The 19,592-nt window shown below is 35.7% G+C and overlaps 1 protein-coding gene across 1 annotated transcript; it reads right to left on the bottom strand.

The window, feature by feature from the left end:
• Positions 1–1,740: 1,740 nt before the first annotated feature.
• On the bottom strand, positions 1,741–11,555 carry maf-S (MAF bZIP transcription factor K). Its single transcript, XM_081732307.1, has 3 exons — positions 11,323–11,555; positions 6,333–6,499; positions 1,741–2,457 (listed from the first exon to the last, which is right to left on the bottom strand). Exons 1-3 carry the CDS (start codon positions 11,368–11,370, stop codon positions 2,256–2,258), a joined length of 417 nt encoding a protein of 138 aa, XP_081588433.1. The 5' UTR covers positions 11,371–11,555; the 3' UTR covers positions 1,741–2,255.
• Positions 11,556–19,592: the final 8,037 nt, after the last annotated feature.

The following is a 19,592-nucleotide window of genomic DNA, read 5'->3' as shown; positions in this document are numbered from 1 at the left end:
AAGTACCCGTCGTGCAATAGCTTGCTAAAATTTTCTATCAAGTAATAGAAGTTCCGGTCTAAAACACGTCGATCTTATTTTTTCCCATATGGAATCGTACTTTTTAATGGAATCGATGGTGACAACATAGACAGGTTTCAGTATGAGAGATTTCCTTACATCGACTAAGGCAGTGCTTGATATTTTGCAGTTTCACATATTTTATTTAAAAAAAAAAATAATAATCTTTAGTTTAACGTCCCAGGATTAAGGAAATAAATGATTAAGATTGTATTCATGGAATGAAAAGCAGAAGAAAACTCACGGACACGATATTGTCTATCACAATATGATCTAGGATCAAAGCAGAAACCAAGGGGTTTTGAGTGAAATGTACGACAGAGTTGGAAATACTAAAGGTTTAGAAAATTGCTAGAGACAGGAACACTGCATCGCTTGGTGAAGTAACAGCACAGAACGCGATCATTCTGAAATGCGCGTTCCCTGAATATAAGAGAAAGCTGAAGAAAAAGTGTTGATGTGTCATGGATATGTGCAAGTACAAGCCGTCGTGGTACAATCAGCAACAAAAATTATTTCCGTTTGATGAAATTAGTTTCGCAAATAATTTCCAGACTGAAGGACAATTTGAGTACGGTAAATTAAAAAGAATGTATTTTTCTCTACGTCGCACCGTTATTCCCAAAATAAACTACCTAACAGAAAAAAAAAAACTTTTGTCTCTGACTGTACAATTCATGTTCGAAGGTATTCAACAAATAAAATTGTTCATCGAATACAAGCAATATACGGAAACGAAACGCGGTCTTTCAGTAGAGTACCGAGCTTCGATGTTAACAAATACGCCCAGCGAACCTTCCGCAACATGGACAGATGCATGTAATCAATCAAGAAAAGATTTCACTCGTGGACATGATGGGAAGGGTAATTGTCCCTATAATAGTACGTTAGCTGTCAACTTCAGCGTCTAGTTCATCCACAAAGAACTGAAATCTCTGACAGTGTACCCAATGGGCATCCCGGCATCTCACCGATGAACAGAAAGCCATACGGAGGGACTTATGCCTGTAGCATCTGAATCGCTACCACACGGATGGAGAATCTGCTGCCACCATTTTGGAGCTGCCAACGAAAAAAACAAGTTAGGAATGGAGACAGCTTGCCTCTTCGAGACTCAAGAAACAAGATCACTTCCTTCCGGCGGGAAGGTCATGTTGACAGTGAACCTCTGTTCTGTTCGAGTGGCTATCGGTTGATGCCACGATCAACGCTTAGCATAATTGTGACATTAGATGAACTTCGACCACATGTTTTACCGAAAGTTTTACTTCCGATCACGAGATTCGTGACGCTCTAAAAGAATGACTCAACTAGTCCAACTAGTCTCTTTCTTTGCGGAAGGTATAGAGAAAACTGTTCAGCACTGAGGCAGGTGTCTAAACGGTAAGTTTCCATCTACCAGTCTCTGCTTCAATGAACAATACTTTTACAAATATTTTTTCCTGTTGTATGGGTTCTGTGTCTTTGTAGTTGAAAAGTGGTGAAATGCACTCATGTTAAGGATGGTTCCTGTAACTTGTGCTAGGGCAATCTCTGCAGTATCCTGCTTACGGAACATCTGTTTGTTTGGTACGTTGTTATCAAAATCGTGTCAAAAATTCAAATAATAAGGATAGTTAGTATTTGAATGCTAACTTTTTAATGGATACTGACTTTTTAATAAATAACACAAAAACACACTTTCATAATAAATATTTTATTAAAATTTGTGTTTATATCTACCGGATAACTTTTAAAAAAATATTCTTTGATAGGATTTCTTATAAATTAGTCGCTGCAGGACCTAAATTCTTTGTACTCACTCGTGTTCAAAAGCATGCTAACCCACTTCCATACCAAACAAACGAACAAAAAAGTACGACAAAATTATATCTTTCATAACATTCTAGATCGTGATGTGAATGCAGGTTGTTTCTACATAAGTATAATCCCACACTTGTATCCCGAGAAGCCTACACAGTTGGTATCTCCACTTACAGAAAGCCATGCCATATTATCAGTCTTTTATCACTGGTTTATTTCGCTTCTACGCAGACAATTAAGTCCTCTGGAAGGTTTTTGATTGTTTTATTAGTAAGGACACAGATGTATTTATAGCCTAAACAATTTCTTTTAACATTCCAAAGCTTTCCACACTGGATAATACCTTAGGCACTCTCAAAGAAACATAAAAAACATTGCTTAAAGGGGATGTTTTAATTAATGGACTCAAGTTCCGGTGGCAAAGGTATTTTCTTCTGAATGGCGAATTTCTTCAACGCCTCATACTTGCAGTGTAGAGCTTCGATCTCCTGCCTCATCCGGTTATTATCCTCTTGCATGTTCTCCATGTCTTGATACTCCTGTGACTTCTCGTTTTCCAATTCATCTTTCTGTTCGATGCGTTTAATTCGGCAACTGAAAATAAAGAAAGAATAATATTCCGTTTATATTATTGTATTTATATTATATTATAGCGATAGAAACCAGTCACTGATTCCCAGACATTTTATACAAGCACCTCTTATTACCAGATTTAAAGAAAATAATAATTTCTGTGCAATTACATGTAATAAAGCAATTCCATAGTACTAAGTGCTTGCAGGCATAGACAATAGAATAATAGAAATAAGTAGCGGGGGATGACAAACTAGGGAAGTTGTCTATCAATTGAGCTACCAACGACTTTTTTTGGTTCATTTTAGTGCTTTTCTCATCAAATCCCTAGTAGCCAGCAATCTGCTCACCGTGTGCGTACGTTCTTGGGGGGTTCTACCGTTTCCTCCAACTTTATTCATTGCACTATTTTATTTATAGGGCTCATAGTGGTCTGGTCTCTTGTAAATAGTTGAAAAGTGACCAAAATCTCATCATGCCCCTTTTTTCCTTTGTCAATTTCTCCTTCACCTCTCTCTTTGTTGTTTTGTTTCATCTTTTCTTATTTACTTCTTTTTGAGCTTCCTCCTTTCTTAAGTTTTCTAAGTATGCTTTGTAGTTACGGTACGCAGACTTAGCAGATGTAAGTTGTAAGTAAGTGGTAAGTAAGTAAGTAAGTTGTAAGTAAGTAAGTAAGTAAGTAGTAGATGTAAGTTTCTAAGTAAGTGGAACCAGTTCTGACTATTTCCGAATTTCTTCATTCCAGACATGATATTTAACTTACAATTGAGAGTTCTCAAAGCTGTGAAATATTCAAATTCATCACCTACTCTTATGAAGAACATACAAGAAGCATAACACAAGACGAACATGATAAACCACCAAACATACACACAACGTTGAGCGGAGCGTTAACTATTACGAGAGAAAACTAAAAGACTATTATGATAGAAGAAAGAATAGACACAGAAGCGTTCTTAACCCCACCTTGAGAGCTTAAGCATCCACCAACCATCCACTGTGCTTTAGAAAGAATAAAAGCTGATGTGAGCATAAAGCTAACTGTTTCATATGTGGCAGCAAGTACTTAAGCTTTCAGAAGAGTAATGAGTAACAAGTTTCTGCCTTTTCCATTTATTTTTATATTTTTCTTAGAAAACTGCCAATGCAAAACATACATCACACGAAAAAGTCACTTTACCTCCAGAAAAAGTAACTTTTAGTTTATATATATATATATATATATATATATATATATATATAGATAGATAGACAGATAGATATAGGTATATATATATATATAAAGTGACTCACTATGAGCCCTGCATTTATTATAATCGTCTCCGTTAGCCTTCATGTATAATTGTGGAACTTTAAAAAAGAAATTCCATTTCATTTCACCAGTTCATGTAAAAAGCTACATTGTATGTCAAAGTCAAGACATTTCAACAGTCCATTATATCTGTGAACACATATTGCTCGCTAACAAGCTACTGGTATATTGATCCTCACTATTCTGTACTAGAACTGTTAAGTATTTCTTTTTTTTATATTAACAATTAAACAACTTGTATGGTGGGGAGGAGGAACATTCTTAGTTTCGGTGGCTTTTCTAACATAGTTTTTATAGAGCAATTAGAAAGGATGGGTCAGGAATTCTTCCCTATGAAAGGAAAAACATTCCTCAACCTAATAAATTGAAATTCTTTTTCTTTCTTTCTTTTTTCTCCTTTTGAATTTACTTCGTGGGAACATTTTAATTTATAATTGTTCTCGAAATCGTTTAGGTAGTTATTCTGTTAGCTTCTTCAAAGATATATGATCTCAAGAAAGTTTTACTCCACTGAAGTTTTACATAATTGGAGCAAATGAATCCTCATAATGTACTTTTCCAGTATGTGTTATTATGTTTCACTATTTTCTGCTACGAAGTATAACTCACTCACTAACTCTACGGCCTATGGAACCTAGAGGTTCAATAACGCGTTCACACATGCTCTCCATTGATTTCTAGTCCCAGTTTCAACTAGACCCAGTTTCTACTTTGTATTCCTATTTCTGCGAGATCTATTTTAACGTTGTCCTCCCGTCAGCGCCTAGGTCTTTCTAATAGTCGTTTTCCTATTGGATTCCAGTTAAAACCTTCTTTGAAAGCGTTCCTACTTTCTTCCATTCTGGCTATATGACCTGCCCACCTGAGACTTGTAGAGTTGATAACCCTAACAATGTTATAAATTATGTAGTTGCTCGTTATGAAGTTTCCGCCATTCCCCATTCTTCTTAGGTCAGAATATTCGTCTCTCAAATACATTTACTTTCCGTTCTTCCCTCAGAGTAAGTGACCATTTCGCAACCATACAGCACAACAGGCACGATTATCGTTTCATATATTTTAAGCTTTGCATTCCTCAACAGAATTCGCGACGACAGAAGATTTTGAACTGAATAATAGGATAATTCCGTGCTTTCAGTCGACGTTTAACTTCTTAGTGGATATGATTTTGGGCTATGCTATTCATCCTAGATATTTGCAGTATTACGATCCTGGGGAACATCCATGTATTTAGTTTTCTCTACATTTACTTCTAAACCCATGTCACTGCATTTCTTTTTATTATTCTCGTATCATTCTCTATTTACATAATCAGGCTAAAACAGCACATGCCATAATCTGAATAGCACTCAGCTCTAGACCCTGGTTGCTATCTTTGATTTTCCTTATAGCGTATTCCAGGACAGTTAAATAATAATGGCGAAAACGCATCTCCTTCTCATGTCATTCTCGACCTGAACGCTCGTGAACAAGAATTCTCCCACCCGGACTTTACTTTGGGATTCGTTTAAACAAATCTTAATTGGTCTAACTACGTTTTACGGTATTCCAAATTCTGTAAGAAGTTTCCCTCTTAACTGAGGCGTAAGGCTTTCTGAAATTAATAAACAATTGAGGTACCAGGGTATTGTATTCCCATTTCATTTCGACTATTTGTCGAAAGGTAAATATCTGGTCGATAGTTGATCGATTTCGTCTAAATCCACACTGATAATCTCCAATACTTTCATCTACGTATGGGATAAAACTAGAATGTTTGACTAGGTCACAGACTGTGGATCTTTTTCGCACATTGTTGTTGTAGGTTATCTACTTTTCATCAGTTGTGATCAACCGCTTTAGTAGAGATCCACAGATAAAAAATCGGTCGAATAAATATTAAGTCAGATCTGTGGCACCCAAACGTTGAGGTTCCTTTTATAGCCAGCTTTTTCAAATGGTTTAACACTGTTTGTTGATCGATGTTTAGGACGATGTCATGACTGCTTACATGTCGCTCTTGCTCGACTTTTGCCAAAAATTATCCACTTATGCTGTGATTGAATCTTCGGCATCCGAAGAACAGTTTCTATCTCTGACATGATCTCTCTATTGCAATCGGGAATTATAGTTCTGCTACTTTCAGTTTCAACATTGTGTAGTCTTTCAGTTTGGAAGACTACACAAGTTCCAGAATGTGAAACGAAACTCACTTCTCTTCCTACTTCTTCCATTCCTATGAAACATTTAGTGAAAGTGCTTATAGTGTGTGATGTGTTTTAACGATTTTCTGAAGTACGTCACTTATATTAATATGACACTTCGAAATTTATTTTTCTTATTTTATAAACAAAGTTCCCTGCTTATGGCACCACGTATTTAGTTCGGCTCTATCTATCGGATCTCCCGAGCATACCTGAATCCAACAACATACGTCATTACTATAAATAATGTATACTCGTGAAAAAGCTATTATAATAAGTACTGAAACCGATCAACGGGAAGAATTAAAACAAAGAGAATGTAAAGATATTTAATTATAAAATAAATTAATCACACAATCGTCCTGAGAGTATCAACAATATATATACAATAAGTTCCTTACCTCGCAGCATATCCTCTGTTTTTAAGTGTTCTCCTTCGTTGCTTCATCTTGAGAATCTCATCTCGGCTCAATCCTCGCAGCTTCAGCTGCCGATTCAAGTCCCGAACGGAGATCGTCACCAACTCATCATCGCTGATATCAAGAGCTGGGCTTGGAGATAACGGAGCCTACAGACCAAGGAAACCATCACTATTATCAGTTTCTATAAAATTCACTATAGTCCCGTTTAACCGAATTTCCAAGTTAACTGAATAATAAAAACTTTACTCATAGTTCATAATAAAAACTACTATAAAGCGTTCATCTAATCTTAAGTACAAGATTTTTTTTCACAAGTTGAATTAAACTTGCTTCTTTTAATCGTGTAGCTTTATTGCTTTATTGTAGCAATGTTATGTTGTAATGTTACGTTTTCGAGTTATTACATAATATATTGCCAGCAACACCTTTTAACATTGAAAATGTATCAAATATACAGTACTACATTATAATATACAGTACTATATTATATATACTATATTATAGTTGTAAGTTTATATATATCTATATATCTATATATATATATATATATATATATATATATATATATATATATATATATATATATATACGAGGGTAAGTCAACTGAAAACCATAAAAGTAGAAATAAAAATCCGCATATGGCGCCAGTGAGCTGTAAGTTGGCATGCCTGTTTACGATAGTATGCTGGATGTCTCCTAGGTGGCAGCAGCCGGCAGATGCACAAACACCAGCGCAACAACAGTTCCAAAATGGCAGCCCCACTAGCCACATGCACCGTTGAAGCCATCGTTTTGGAAAACCACCGTGTGACAATAGACGAAATTGCAGCATGTGTACACATGAGTCATGGATCGGCACATCATATTGTGAATGATGTTCTCCAGTTTCATAAGGTGTCTGCAAGATGGGTGCCCCGACAACTGACGCCTGAACTGAAACAGCGACGTGTTGATGCGTGCGAAGACCTTTTGTGGCGTGCTGAACGTGACGGTAATGCCTTCCTGTCACGAATCGTCACTGGTGACGAAACATGGGTGCATTACCATCAGCCTGAAACAAAGCGAGCGAGCAAGGAGTGGCGGCAGGAAGTTCCACTCCGATGAAGAGGTACGCAAGGTGCACGAGTGGTTGCGCCGTCGCCCAAAAGACTTTTTTTCTGCAGGTATTCAGGCTCTTCCGAAGCGCTGGCGGACTTGCATTGAACGAGGAGGGGACTATGTTGAAAAGTGATTTACTTCTGTACCCTGTGTGACCAATAAATAATATTTAAAAAAATAATTATGGTTTTCATTTGACTCCCCCTCGTATAAACTTTATTTCGGTTTTACCGAGATTTTATAATCGTAGGACGTTTTCATTTCATTTTCCGAAATTTTGTTCAACCGAAACACAATGTGTTCCACCTAATTCGGTTAAACGGAACTCTACTGTATCAATGCACTCAACAAACTTAATTCACTACTAGTTCGTTAAAGAGAAAAAAAAAAAAAAGTCTTCTGATCTCAATATACTATCTTTCAAAAAAGATTCTAAAAATTAAGTTTACAATTAGCCTATTTACAGAATACGAAGAAATGAGGTAAAATTGATAATCAGAAACAACAACCTGCAGTATAACAAATTACTTCAGTTATTACGAGGCCTAATTTATACAGTAGATGAATACCTTAACAGCTCATTTTGAAACTGAAAAATGATTATATCCCTATTGTATACATATTAGATGGTAAATAGAAATATGCATATATATATATATATATATATATATATATATATATATAAAGTAATTAGTAAATAAGTCCACATATATATTATTGTCATCTGGATTGTTAAAATTGGTTTAGCTTACACTTATTTTCACAAATGAAAATAAAAATAATAAAATTTCACGAATGAAGTATTGAAATGGCTTGATTGTTGAAATGGATATCCACATCTTTAACAATGAGGCTGTTTCAACAATGAAGAAAATTCTAAATAAAAAATCGGCACGGATTATTGCCTTCGATAGATTATGAAGTTCCGTTTCTAAAAATTTGAAGTCTGTAGTTTGAAATTTGTAAGAGAGATCGTGAATTTTCCTGAAAGATAAAAAATACATGGGAGAGATACGAAGGCTGTAGTGCCATCAACTAGCTGTCATACATTCTTTTACATATTTCCATATACATGCACACAATTATGAAGATCAATAATTTTCATCCAAAGTTTCGTAAAACAACACCGACAATGTTTCGGAGGTGATTCCTGACATCAAGATAAAACAAAATGTATAGACCAACCTGGGTGAACAGATGCTTTGTTTCCGAGTTACAGGCTGTCAAAAACATTAAAAAAAAATATATATATTAAAGGTCGATAGCTCCAATAATATGGGACATATCGTAGTCGGGTCAAGACTTCTCTTAGGAACTAATGCGCGCTATCCAAAAATACATGTTTCAGAATCCTAAGGTACTCACGCAATAATTTTTATAGAGTTTGGCTAGGGGCATATAATTGAAGTACTTACAAACTACCTGTATAAAAGTTGTTGTGGAAGTACCGCAAGATTCTAAAACTTAGATATTTGAATAGCGCACATATTAGTTCCTAATGAAAAATATATATATATACTGCAAAAAAGAACGGCCCAGTCCCTTCCTACAATCTTCCTCATAAATTTCCTAATAACGAAAAACGAGGTTGTGCGTGTTTGCCCACCACAAAGCTCGTTTCCTTGGGTTGCAGTAGAGGTATCTGAACGACCGAACGCGAATATTTCAAAGCTTCCTAAGAGAATGTTCAGAAATTACTATCAATGAAGATTTTCATTGATAGATCAGTTAATTGTGTGATTTTAAAAGCTTCCATTACACAGAAGGTGGAAGCAGTAGGCCTACTACAAAGATACTGGTAATCCATGTAAAGCAAGATCGAAAATATGCCCAGGGCATTATTTTGTAGTTGGAGTTGAGCATCCTTTCTCAGCACCAAAGCAATGTGGGATTCAAACCACATGAGCTCTCACTGTGAATCTAATCCGGGTCTCTCACACCGAAGGGGGCTTATTTCGTGGTTCTACGGAGAGATTCATCCTCCAGGCCATCCCTGAAATCTCAGTAAATTATGCTGTTTGGGTGCAGAAAATTAATTAGTTTATTCACTTAATAATAATAATAATAATACATTTCTTATTATTATGTGAAGTAGCTATTAGCATTATTCTGAGCCACAACTACGATATGCTGGCAATACTGGTAGCCACTGAAAAACACAAATGCCACGGCGCAAAATTTCAAAGTCAGACGCACACACCGATCCAAAAATAAAGGTTGCCAGTATTTCTCACGTATAAATTATGAGAAGTTCCCCCTTCCTTAACGACGTTTGGTTTGACAAAGAAAGAGATTGCATCAGGGCATGAAATTTTAAAACCAGACAGTTAGATGCAGGATAATAAATTTTGAATTGAAGAATTCATATATATATGTTAAAAATATCTTACTTTAAAACTTTACGATTGAGTGACGCTCGCTCTCTGCACTGAAGTACCAGCTGTCGATTGCAGTTTTCGGATCGACTTCATATTTCGTGTTTTCTCCATCAGCGACAATTATTTTCGTGCGAAACAGAAACTGCGCAGCACTGTGCGTTAAACAGAAACCATTCCTACTGAACATTGGTCGCCAGCTTTTAATTCCTAGTCACCAATGGCCATATGGCGACCCGAAATTTTGCGCCCTGCAAGTGCTATCTAACCGAGTCAGAGCAGGAGCGAAAGAATGGTGATCAGTGTGGAGGTAGGTCTGCATCCGTAAGGAGCAGGCGCGTCAGCGACGGTGATTATATTCATAAGCCAGAAAAGTGCAAAAAACTTTATATAGCATGTAAAGGCATAGCTTATTTAGCAAGTATGCGACATTTCTAAGGTTACGCATCATCACTCTGCAGAACGCCTTGGGTTTATCATGCCTTCGTTTTGGTGTAATACGTAGCATGGAACATACATTTTGCATTACATACTGTTATCTTATTATATATGTTACGAGGTAAAAATTCCCATTATATTTCCAGGATCTATACATTGAAATCGTGAAATGAACTTAACACTGACACAGATTTACAAATACACCGTCATAAAAATAATAATTTTACGGTTAAAATGAGTGAGTGCATATGAAAGATGACTGTATAACACATTAATTTCCACTGTTCGAGTGTTTCTGTTGGGAACATTTATTTTATGTTTGCAAGTATAAAGTTACTAGTGTGAAACCATGACAAGTGCTCCAAATTATACAAGTGCAATATTTTTATGTTTTTTTTTTCATTACGGTATCGTTATCTATGCGAATACTATCCGTCACTGTCGCGCCTGGTTGTTATAGACGTAGTCCCGCACGGTCCCTTCCTGCATTAGTGCCCTAAATTGGTTAGACAGCATTTGTGCTTTTTAGTAAGCACCTAGCACAGGTTGGTTAGTGTTTTTGCACAATAGTTTTTATTGCATTTATCTGGATGAATAATTGTATCCGTAAACGTCATATTAATTTACACGTATATTATCTATCTCTACGCAATTATTCGGACAAACATCAAGGAAATAATGGTGAATAATGTTTTAGGAAACCACTTACAGTATTTTTTGACAATGTATTGTAAATCTGGATGTTAACATTTTTTTCTTGAAAAATTTACAACCTCTGTGTATCTAAATGTAGGACTGGATGGGAAGGTTCTTGAATGCTGGACCGCACATCTACGTGAGGGTGTGTTAATAGTTAGGTTATCAAAACTCAACATAGTAACGCCGAAAGCGATAGCAACGAAGGGGTGACAGTTCCCAGGTTAAATAGTTTATAACAACTCAGTGGGATGCGTGCCAGTGTTCTAGAACCCTGTTCGAAAACATCCTACATTAAAACAAAATCAGCTGATTTCAATGTTTATAACTTTTCATGATTTGTAATTCTGTCATAATATTACCTGGCTAGCATGTCCTTTCCTATCTCCTTTCTTTCCGTCATGTGGCATTTTGTTTTATAAGATTTTCTGCTAAATTTATGTATAAATTTGTTTCTGAGACTTTGAGTACACAGATTTTTGCTGAGTCATCTTCACTTATCCACCTCTTCCTCAGCGCCATTATCGAAATTCAACCTTCATCATAAGTGTTTCCAACTAATCGGAGCTCCATTTCTTAAAATTATTTCCTCGTTACTTGTTACTTACATGAGGATGATAAATCTCAAATAGAATTCATTCTATACTCTGAGCTTGGGCATTTAATAATAATAATAATAATAATAATAATAATAATAATAATAATAATAATAATAATAATAATAATAATAATAATAATAATAATAATAATAAATTTTATTGCAGAAACATCTGAGAACATCAGATGTATTACAATCGTCAGAAATAGAAGTTGCAATTTTCAGGGTTACATATATAAGATAACATAATATACCATAATATAAATACAGATCACTGGATAACAGACGCAAATATTTTAACTATCAATTTTGAGTTCAAAAAATTCAACACTATATATACAATTATTAATAAGTAATTTCTGTACTTCTTTTTTAAAAGCCAGAAATGGAAGTTCTCTTAGAAATATAGGAAGAAAATTATAAAATTTAACTAACATATAGTAAAAGGTCTTTTGCGTCTTACTATATTCACATCTAAATAATCCTAAACGGTTCCTGTTTCTAGTTTGATACGTATGAGAGTACCCTAACTCATTGTAAATATGATTGTTTTCCTTGATGTAAAGCAAATATTGGTATATGAAAATTGCAGGTACTGTCATAATTCCTAATTTAACGAAGCTTGACCTACAATGTGCACGACTAGGGAGACCGAGCACTAATCTTACACATATCTTTTGTATTTTCAATAGGCTTTTAATGGAGGACTGATGACCCCAAAGTATCGTTCCGTAACTTAAATGACTGTGAATTTGTGCATAATAAACAGTTTTAAGTACCTTTAAACTTACGCACAGTCTTAATCTACGAATTAGACAACCCCTTTACTAGCTCTAGATTCCACTTTAAGGATATGGTCGTCCCAGTTCAAATGATTATCAATTAAAAAGCCCGAAAAAGGAGCGGAATATTTTTTAAGTTCTGCATTCGAATTTTTGTTATTGTAGGTAAGCACCAAGTCTTTGATCTTATCAGAGTTAATACAAAGCAAGTTGGAAGTACACCAGTCTTTAATAATATCTGAGGTGATGTTTAATATAGACTGAACTGAGTCTTTTTGTCGTGAGCCTGAACCTGAACCTGAACACAAATATTCAGATCATCAGCAAATAAATAACTATTAACGAAGGGTGAGGCGACGTTGTATGGGAGGTCATTGATATAAATAATAAAAAGAATCGGACCAAGAATAGATCCCTGAGGTACTCCGTGTCTAACAGGCAACAGGTTAGACTCTTCCCCTTCATAAACAACTCTCTGATATCGTCCATTTAAATACGAATGAAGAAGTGACAGAGCTGCATTATCAAAACCATAGAATTGTAGTTTTTGCAACAAAATATCATGAGACACCGTATCAAATGCTTTCGATAGATCATATAGTTTTACATGAACAAAGTTTTTACTGTCCAACCCAGAAATACAATTTACCAAAAATGAGACAGCAGCCTTAACGTTTCCTAGTCCGGATCTATAGCCAAATTGAGAATTGCTAAATAAATTATTATGTTCAAAATAGTTAACAATCTGTTCATTCAAAACAATCTCAAAAACTTTAGATATAACTGGAACCAGTGAAATTGGTCTATAGTTATCAAGAGAAGACTTATTTCCTTTTTTCATTATAGGTACCACTTTCACTAATTTAAAGCATTCAGGAAAATAACAGTCTAATATACAAGAGTTTATAATATGAGTTAAAGGTTCCTTTATGAAATTTACACCATATTTTAACATAATAGGACTCAGATTATAAATATCCTCACATCTACTGCTACTCATTTTAATAATCGCTTTCTCAATATCTTTTACTTCAACAGGATAAAAATTAAACGTAGTGGTAGGTTTAGACAATTTATTTAAATAAAAACCTGAATCATTATTATGAGGATATGATGAAAGTTCCCTCAGTATCTCTTCAATTTTGTTAACAAAAAAGTTATTAAATTCAGAGGCATTCAGCTGGTTATCAGAGATTTTTATGTTATTGTAGATAGGATAACTTTGTTTTTTTACGATATTCCACATTGCTTTAGACTTATTGCCAGAGTTGTTGATAGTATTATCATTAACCTTAATTCTAGTTTCTCTCACTAGTTTATATAACTTTTTCTTACTAATTTTATATAAATTCTTTATGACACTTGAGCCAGTACTACTATAATAGTCATAATAAAATTCACATTTTGCTTTGAGTCTATCAATTTCTTTACTCTTAACTCTAGTAGGTTTCGGTTTAGTTGCCTTACCCATAACGTATTTCACAGGAAACGCGCTTTCAGTTGAGAACGACATTACATACATAAAAAAAATCTAGTTTATCCTTAGTATCGTGCATGGAGCTATACAAAGTTCCAATCAACTAATGATAGTACCTCTTGAAACCTTGTTATGTTTTCTTCTCTCATTAAGCCAACCCTTAACCTACATTTATTGTTACTAGTCTTATCTGTTACCTTGAGAAAATACACCTCAGATTTAAGTAAGACCGCCCAGTGATCAGAGACAGCAGTTTTTACGATTGAACTATCAATAGACCTGTCGATAACAGTGATTATATTGTCAATACAACTACCACCTCCATAGTAACAATAGCTAGATTGAATGAAGAGAACACATTATTTAACGTAATACTTTCTATGTTGTTTTCCAACCTGAAATCAACATTAAAATCCCCACATAAAATAATATTAGAGTTAAAAGTATTTAAATGCTCTAGAAGATTGTTCATTCTGTCAATAAACAACTTAAAATCTTTACATTCAACATTTGGTCTGTATACAGCTTCAACAATAGTGTTAATATCAGGCAAATAACCGCAATGTAACCGCATGATGTTAATGAAACGTACTATGCTTCTTCCCTCTCTTTTCCGTTCTTTTTTCCAGATTGCGACAAATACGTTAGTGTTATTTCACAGTCAATATTGATTCCCAAAAACGTTTCTCGTTTTCCTATTAGCATAAAGGCATTGTTAGTGCTCACTGAAGTAGAGACTATGACTTCGCGTATCTCAAATGACATTTATGCCTAAACTACAAGTATTTAATATCAAATATGGGAGAAATGGAAGCCCCACAAATTTAATGAGAAAAATCCAATCTTAGGCATCCAAGTTAAGAAGTGATTTATATAGAGGAAAGTGGGTGAATATCCCGCATCAAAATTTCTCTATGATATCGTAGAGCATGATATTTATAAAGGTGAGTGACAGGTAGCGAACAAGGAGGGAAACAGTACCGGTACAACATGTGATAGTTGGCTGAGCTCAAGGATGTTATAAAATATTTTATAACATCCTTGTCTGAGCTTGCAATAACTGCATAGTACATGTTAAAAGACCAAGTGCGAAGGTGTTTATAATTTGAACAGAAATATTAAAACATAGTGGACCTTATGCAGAGTCGTTCTGATGCATGATTAGTGCCATACTAAAGAGCGACTAACATATGGTTCTTGCAATAGTCAGACCTATAGTATGACACTAATCTTACGTCAAAACAACTTTCCATAAGGCCCAGTGTGTTGGGCGTGTTTTGAAGAAGTAAATTGTGTTGCTAAGGTAAGTAGGATATCATATTCTTTTATAATATAAAACAACTATACGACAGGAGCGGACAGGAGTGGGGGCAATCGGGGAGTTCTTATTTTATATATAAATGAAACCCACCCCAGAGTTTGGACCTCTTAAAAGTAGCTCTAAGTAGGAGTATTACAACCCACCGCCCCCTCCCAGAAGTCCGTCCTGGATCTTCCCCTGCTACACGACAATATTAGCAAATTCTACTTTTAATTATTATTTTTGTGTGGGGGGTAATGGCGCGCGGTTTTTCCCCTCATTGTTTTTTAGGGAACAAAATATACTCAAAATTTTCTTCCCCTCTTATTTCCGCAGATGTTGCTAAGGAAAGCTAAACGCAGAAGCTGGACAGAAGAAGCATTGTGCAAGTAGACTTGACAATAATTTGCCCTAAGGGTCTTCACTACAGCGAATTTAAGCTACCGCTAATTTTAGTATGTAATATCTTGAAAACAAATACAAATATTCGAAAAGCAGAAACGTAGTGAACTAGACAATACAATTTTGCATGTGATACCTTCACCACAATTCACTTATCTGCTTTTGGTATGCCGCTATTTACAGAACCCGCAAAAAAAATACTAAACCTAGCTACAGTTGCAAATCGTAAGAAGATAGATGGGTTGTGATAGACCCAATTTCAAATTTTACTTCAAGTATATAATTTCAAGTATAGTATTTCAAGTTCATTATTTCTGTTTTCAGTATTTCAATAGATTATTAAATACCACGTAATAGATTATTAAATACATAAACATATGTTTGATTTCTATGTTACATTGGTTCTAGTATTATTTAATATTAGAAAAATATCTGAGCGCTCTTACCCTACAGAGGTGGTGAATACCGCGCATTTGCCTCTCTCAGTTTTCTGCTTGCTTTCTCCTAATGTAATGCAGTTGACATAATAGCTCATACATTCGTTTAAGTTACAGGATGTGATTATATGTTCCTCATTTCTTATTTCTTTTCATCCCAAAATGTCTGTGTAAATCGCGATTAAACCTTAAGTGAGCGGTCGGGTCTAGGTCAAAACGCCCACAGCCAAAACCACCACACTCAAGAAATGTCAAAACGCCCACACAAACGGTCATAACCCCCACACAAATGGACAAATCTCCCAAACGCACGAACGGTCAAAACCCCCACAGCCAAACCCCCACACTCAAGAAATGTCAAAACGCCCACACGATCGGTCATAACCCCCACACAAATGGACAAATCTCCCAAACGCACAAACGGTCAAAACCCCCACACTCAAGAAATGTAAAAACGCCCACACAATCGGTCACAACCGCCACACAAATGGACAAAACAGCCACACATAGCAACGGTCATAATCCCCACATAAATGGACAAAACTCCCACACAAATGACCAAAACTCCCACATGCAGAAATTGTCACAACTGCCACACAAATGGACAAAACCCCCACAAAATCGGACAAATCCCCCACACTCTGAAATGATCGTCATTTCACGTCTTTGTTGCGGCTCTTTATGACGCCCAAGAAGAATATTTGCAACATCAGTTTAAGTGGAATAAAAAATGTTATTAAAAAGTACAAGGGAAAGACATGCAACCAGGATCATTTCAGAATGTGGAAGATTTGTCCGATTGTGTGGGGGTTTTGTCAATTTGTGTGGCAGTTGTGACAATTTCTGCATGTGGGAGTTTTGTCTATTTGTGTGGGGTTTTTGTCCATTTATGTGGGGATTGTGACCGTTGCTATGTGTGGCTGTTTTGTCCATTTGTGTGGGAGTTATGACCGTTGGAGGTTATGACCGACTACCAATGTGGGGGTTTTGGCTGTGGGGGTTATGACCGTTCGTGTATTTGGGAGATTTGTCCATTTGTGTGGGGGTTATGACCGATCGTGTGGGCGTTTTGACATTTCTTGAGTGTGAGGGTTTTGGCTGTGGGGGTTATGACCGTTCGTGTATTTGGGAGATTTGTCCATTTGTGTGGGGGTTATGACCGTTTGTGTGGGCGTTTTGACATTTCTTGAGTGTGGGTGTTTTGGCTGTGGGGGTTTTGACCGGTTCCCTATTTACCCACTTACCTCTACGTGTGTTCAATTCGATGCCCTGTTGGACTGTTGATACCATTCTTTAATCATTCTGGTGGGCTAGTGAACACATGACCTTTGGCCACCGGACTATGTTTGGTGTATTCAGTATATTCGTAAATTTGTAACATGCACTAGAGAAGACAGGAGAGTGATGAAATCAGACCTTTTCACTTCTGTAATTGTAGAAGTTGCGCTCAAGTACACTACCTGAAAGAATCGTCTGTCTCGCTCTGGAGCTAAAAATATTTGCCTCCCAATTACAAGGATTCCATTTAAAACAAGTGTACAAGAAATTTCCAAGACACTTTCACACTATTTCAGGATTATTGATTCACCATTCATTTCCCTTCTTTCCGCTTACAACGAGAATAGATTAGGGAATAATAAAATTTCTGTATACAAAAATCTCTGAAAAGTAACATTACCAACGTAAAAAGAAAAGAGTATTGAATTATTACAATACATCATTTGTTTACTACGGCAACACGGAAGATCATATTTCATCTCAGATTGGAACATAAGCAAATAAGAGATGGCGCTGTAAACACAAAGTATTGGGGAGCTTTGCTCTCATTTTTTATTCAATTTTTACTATTTACAATTCATTACCTTGGACAATTTTATTATTTGTTACAATCTTCATATACTGTTTTTCATTTTCAATATGTTAATGCGCCGCTTATCCTTCTTTGTTACATTAATATTGTCATAAGCAATTATATTCAAAACAGGCAAATTCGGCCATCTTGGCACGTGGCATTTTAGTACATATTCTTATTTCAAACAATTTATAATTAAAACAAATATAGTGACGTAGTCCAGAAGGCTCTAAGGCCGGGACTTACTTTATAAATCTCCCGTAAGGGAGGTAACTGGAACTGGAACATAAGCATACCGTTAAGGTCATATTTTTTCTTTTCTGTAAAGATGAGCAAGAAAATTAAAGATAAATCAGCTTTCTACAACGTATCTATATTACAATCGCTTCTTGACTGCTTCGGTTTAGTAGTAGTACCATTAAAGGTTCCAATTAATGAACTCACCCTTCTTATTTGAAATGCAAATTCTTATTTTGTTGTTTTAAAGAAGCATATCACAGTGGCGATTCTCGAACCACATCCGAAAGAAATTATTCTCCATATTAATGAACATAAAACAAGTGAGTACAATAAAAACACAGACAGGACGGAAAAAGATTGAGGAAAGATTAAAATGTGCAGCAAAACTCTTTAACTCAATCGTTTCGACATTAACCAGGGGTGTAGCCAAGGGGGGACCCATCGGGGCCAGGCTCCCCAAATGATTTCCTGGCCCTCCCAAATGACCAGCTTTTAAAACATCACAGTAAAATTATCTCGCTTCATTCATTTAAAAGTAACAAAGTTTATTGGCAATTAATAATATATGGTAAAATAGTATGGAGAAATATTGTTTTTCCATACCAATCGAAAAATAGTATGGTATATCTTCCTTATACCGATCGAAAAATAGGATACTTTTTTGTGACAGCAGATTACACAATTTACTGCGATTTATATTTGACAGTTTGAAGACAAACGTTTTAACAAGGTACTATAATTACAGCTATAAAGCAAAGGTACTAAACTGATTTGTAAGTACAGTATATTTTTATATGCTTTAACATGTATTTTAAAAGACATAGAGGATGGAGAATTTGGTGAGAAACAATGTTTTTATTCAGTTTGGATTTAATTCTCTCTCTTTTATTTCTGCTCAGTGTAATAAAATAATTGTTTTTTTAGTCACGAATAATAAATAAATATTTTTGTCAGGAAACCGTAAAGAAATTAAGTGAAATTTCAAAGAAAATCAATCTTGTGTAGATAGGTTCTGTATACAAGGTCTTAAATTTAAATATAAAGGTAACCAAGAAAAGTTTTGTTGCTTTTTCACCCACCACATTCGCACAGCGATATGTCACCTAACCTGGAAGATCAAAAATAGTCCCCATCAGCATCGATGACCTTCTGAAAACGTTCTGGAAGGCCATGGAATCCATCGCGGTAGAACTTGGTGGGCCGTGAAACGAAGAAAGTATCAGGTGCATATTGGACTTTTACTAGGGATTTGAACTGGCGTCTTCTAAGGTGATTGTCCAAAGAATGGACAGGTGATAATCGGACGGTGCAATACCCGGGGAATATAGTGGTTGTAATATTGTTTCCCATTCAAAGCGGAGAATGGTGTCCTGAGTCATCCTAGCCATGTGGGACTTAGCGTTGTCCCGTAAACGAGGACCCATTTGCAATTCAGAAGTGATGGCTCCAGAGTTTTGAGTTTTTTGAGCACAGCTCAACTGCTGACACTACACAGTTGCATTGGTACTCTGACCAACTGATAGCAGTTCCCGATGCACGATGCA

This window comes from Thermobia domestica, chromosome 11, assembly GCF_964235325.1.
Source record: "Thermobia domestica chromosome 11, izTheDome1.hap1.1, whole genome shotgun sequence".
Classification (NCBI taxonomy): domain Eukaryota; kingdom Metazoa; phylum Arthropoda; class Insecta; order Zygentoma; family Lepismatidae; genus Thermobia; species Thermobia domestica.
This window is presented reverse-complemented; position numbering and strand designations above follow the sequence as displayed.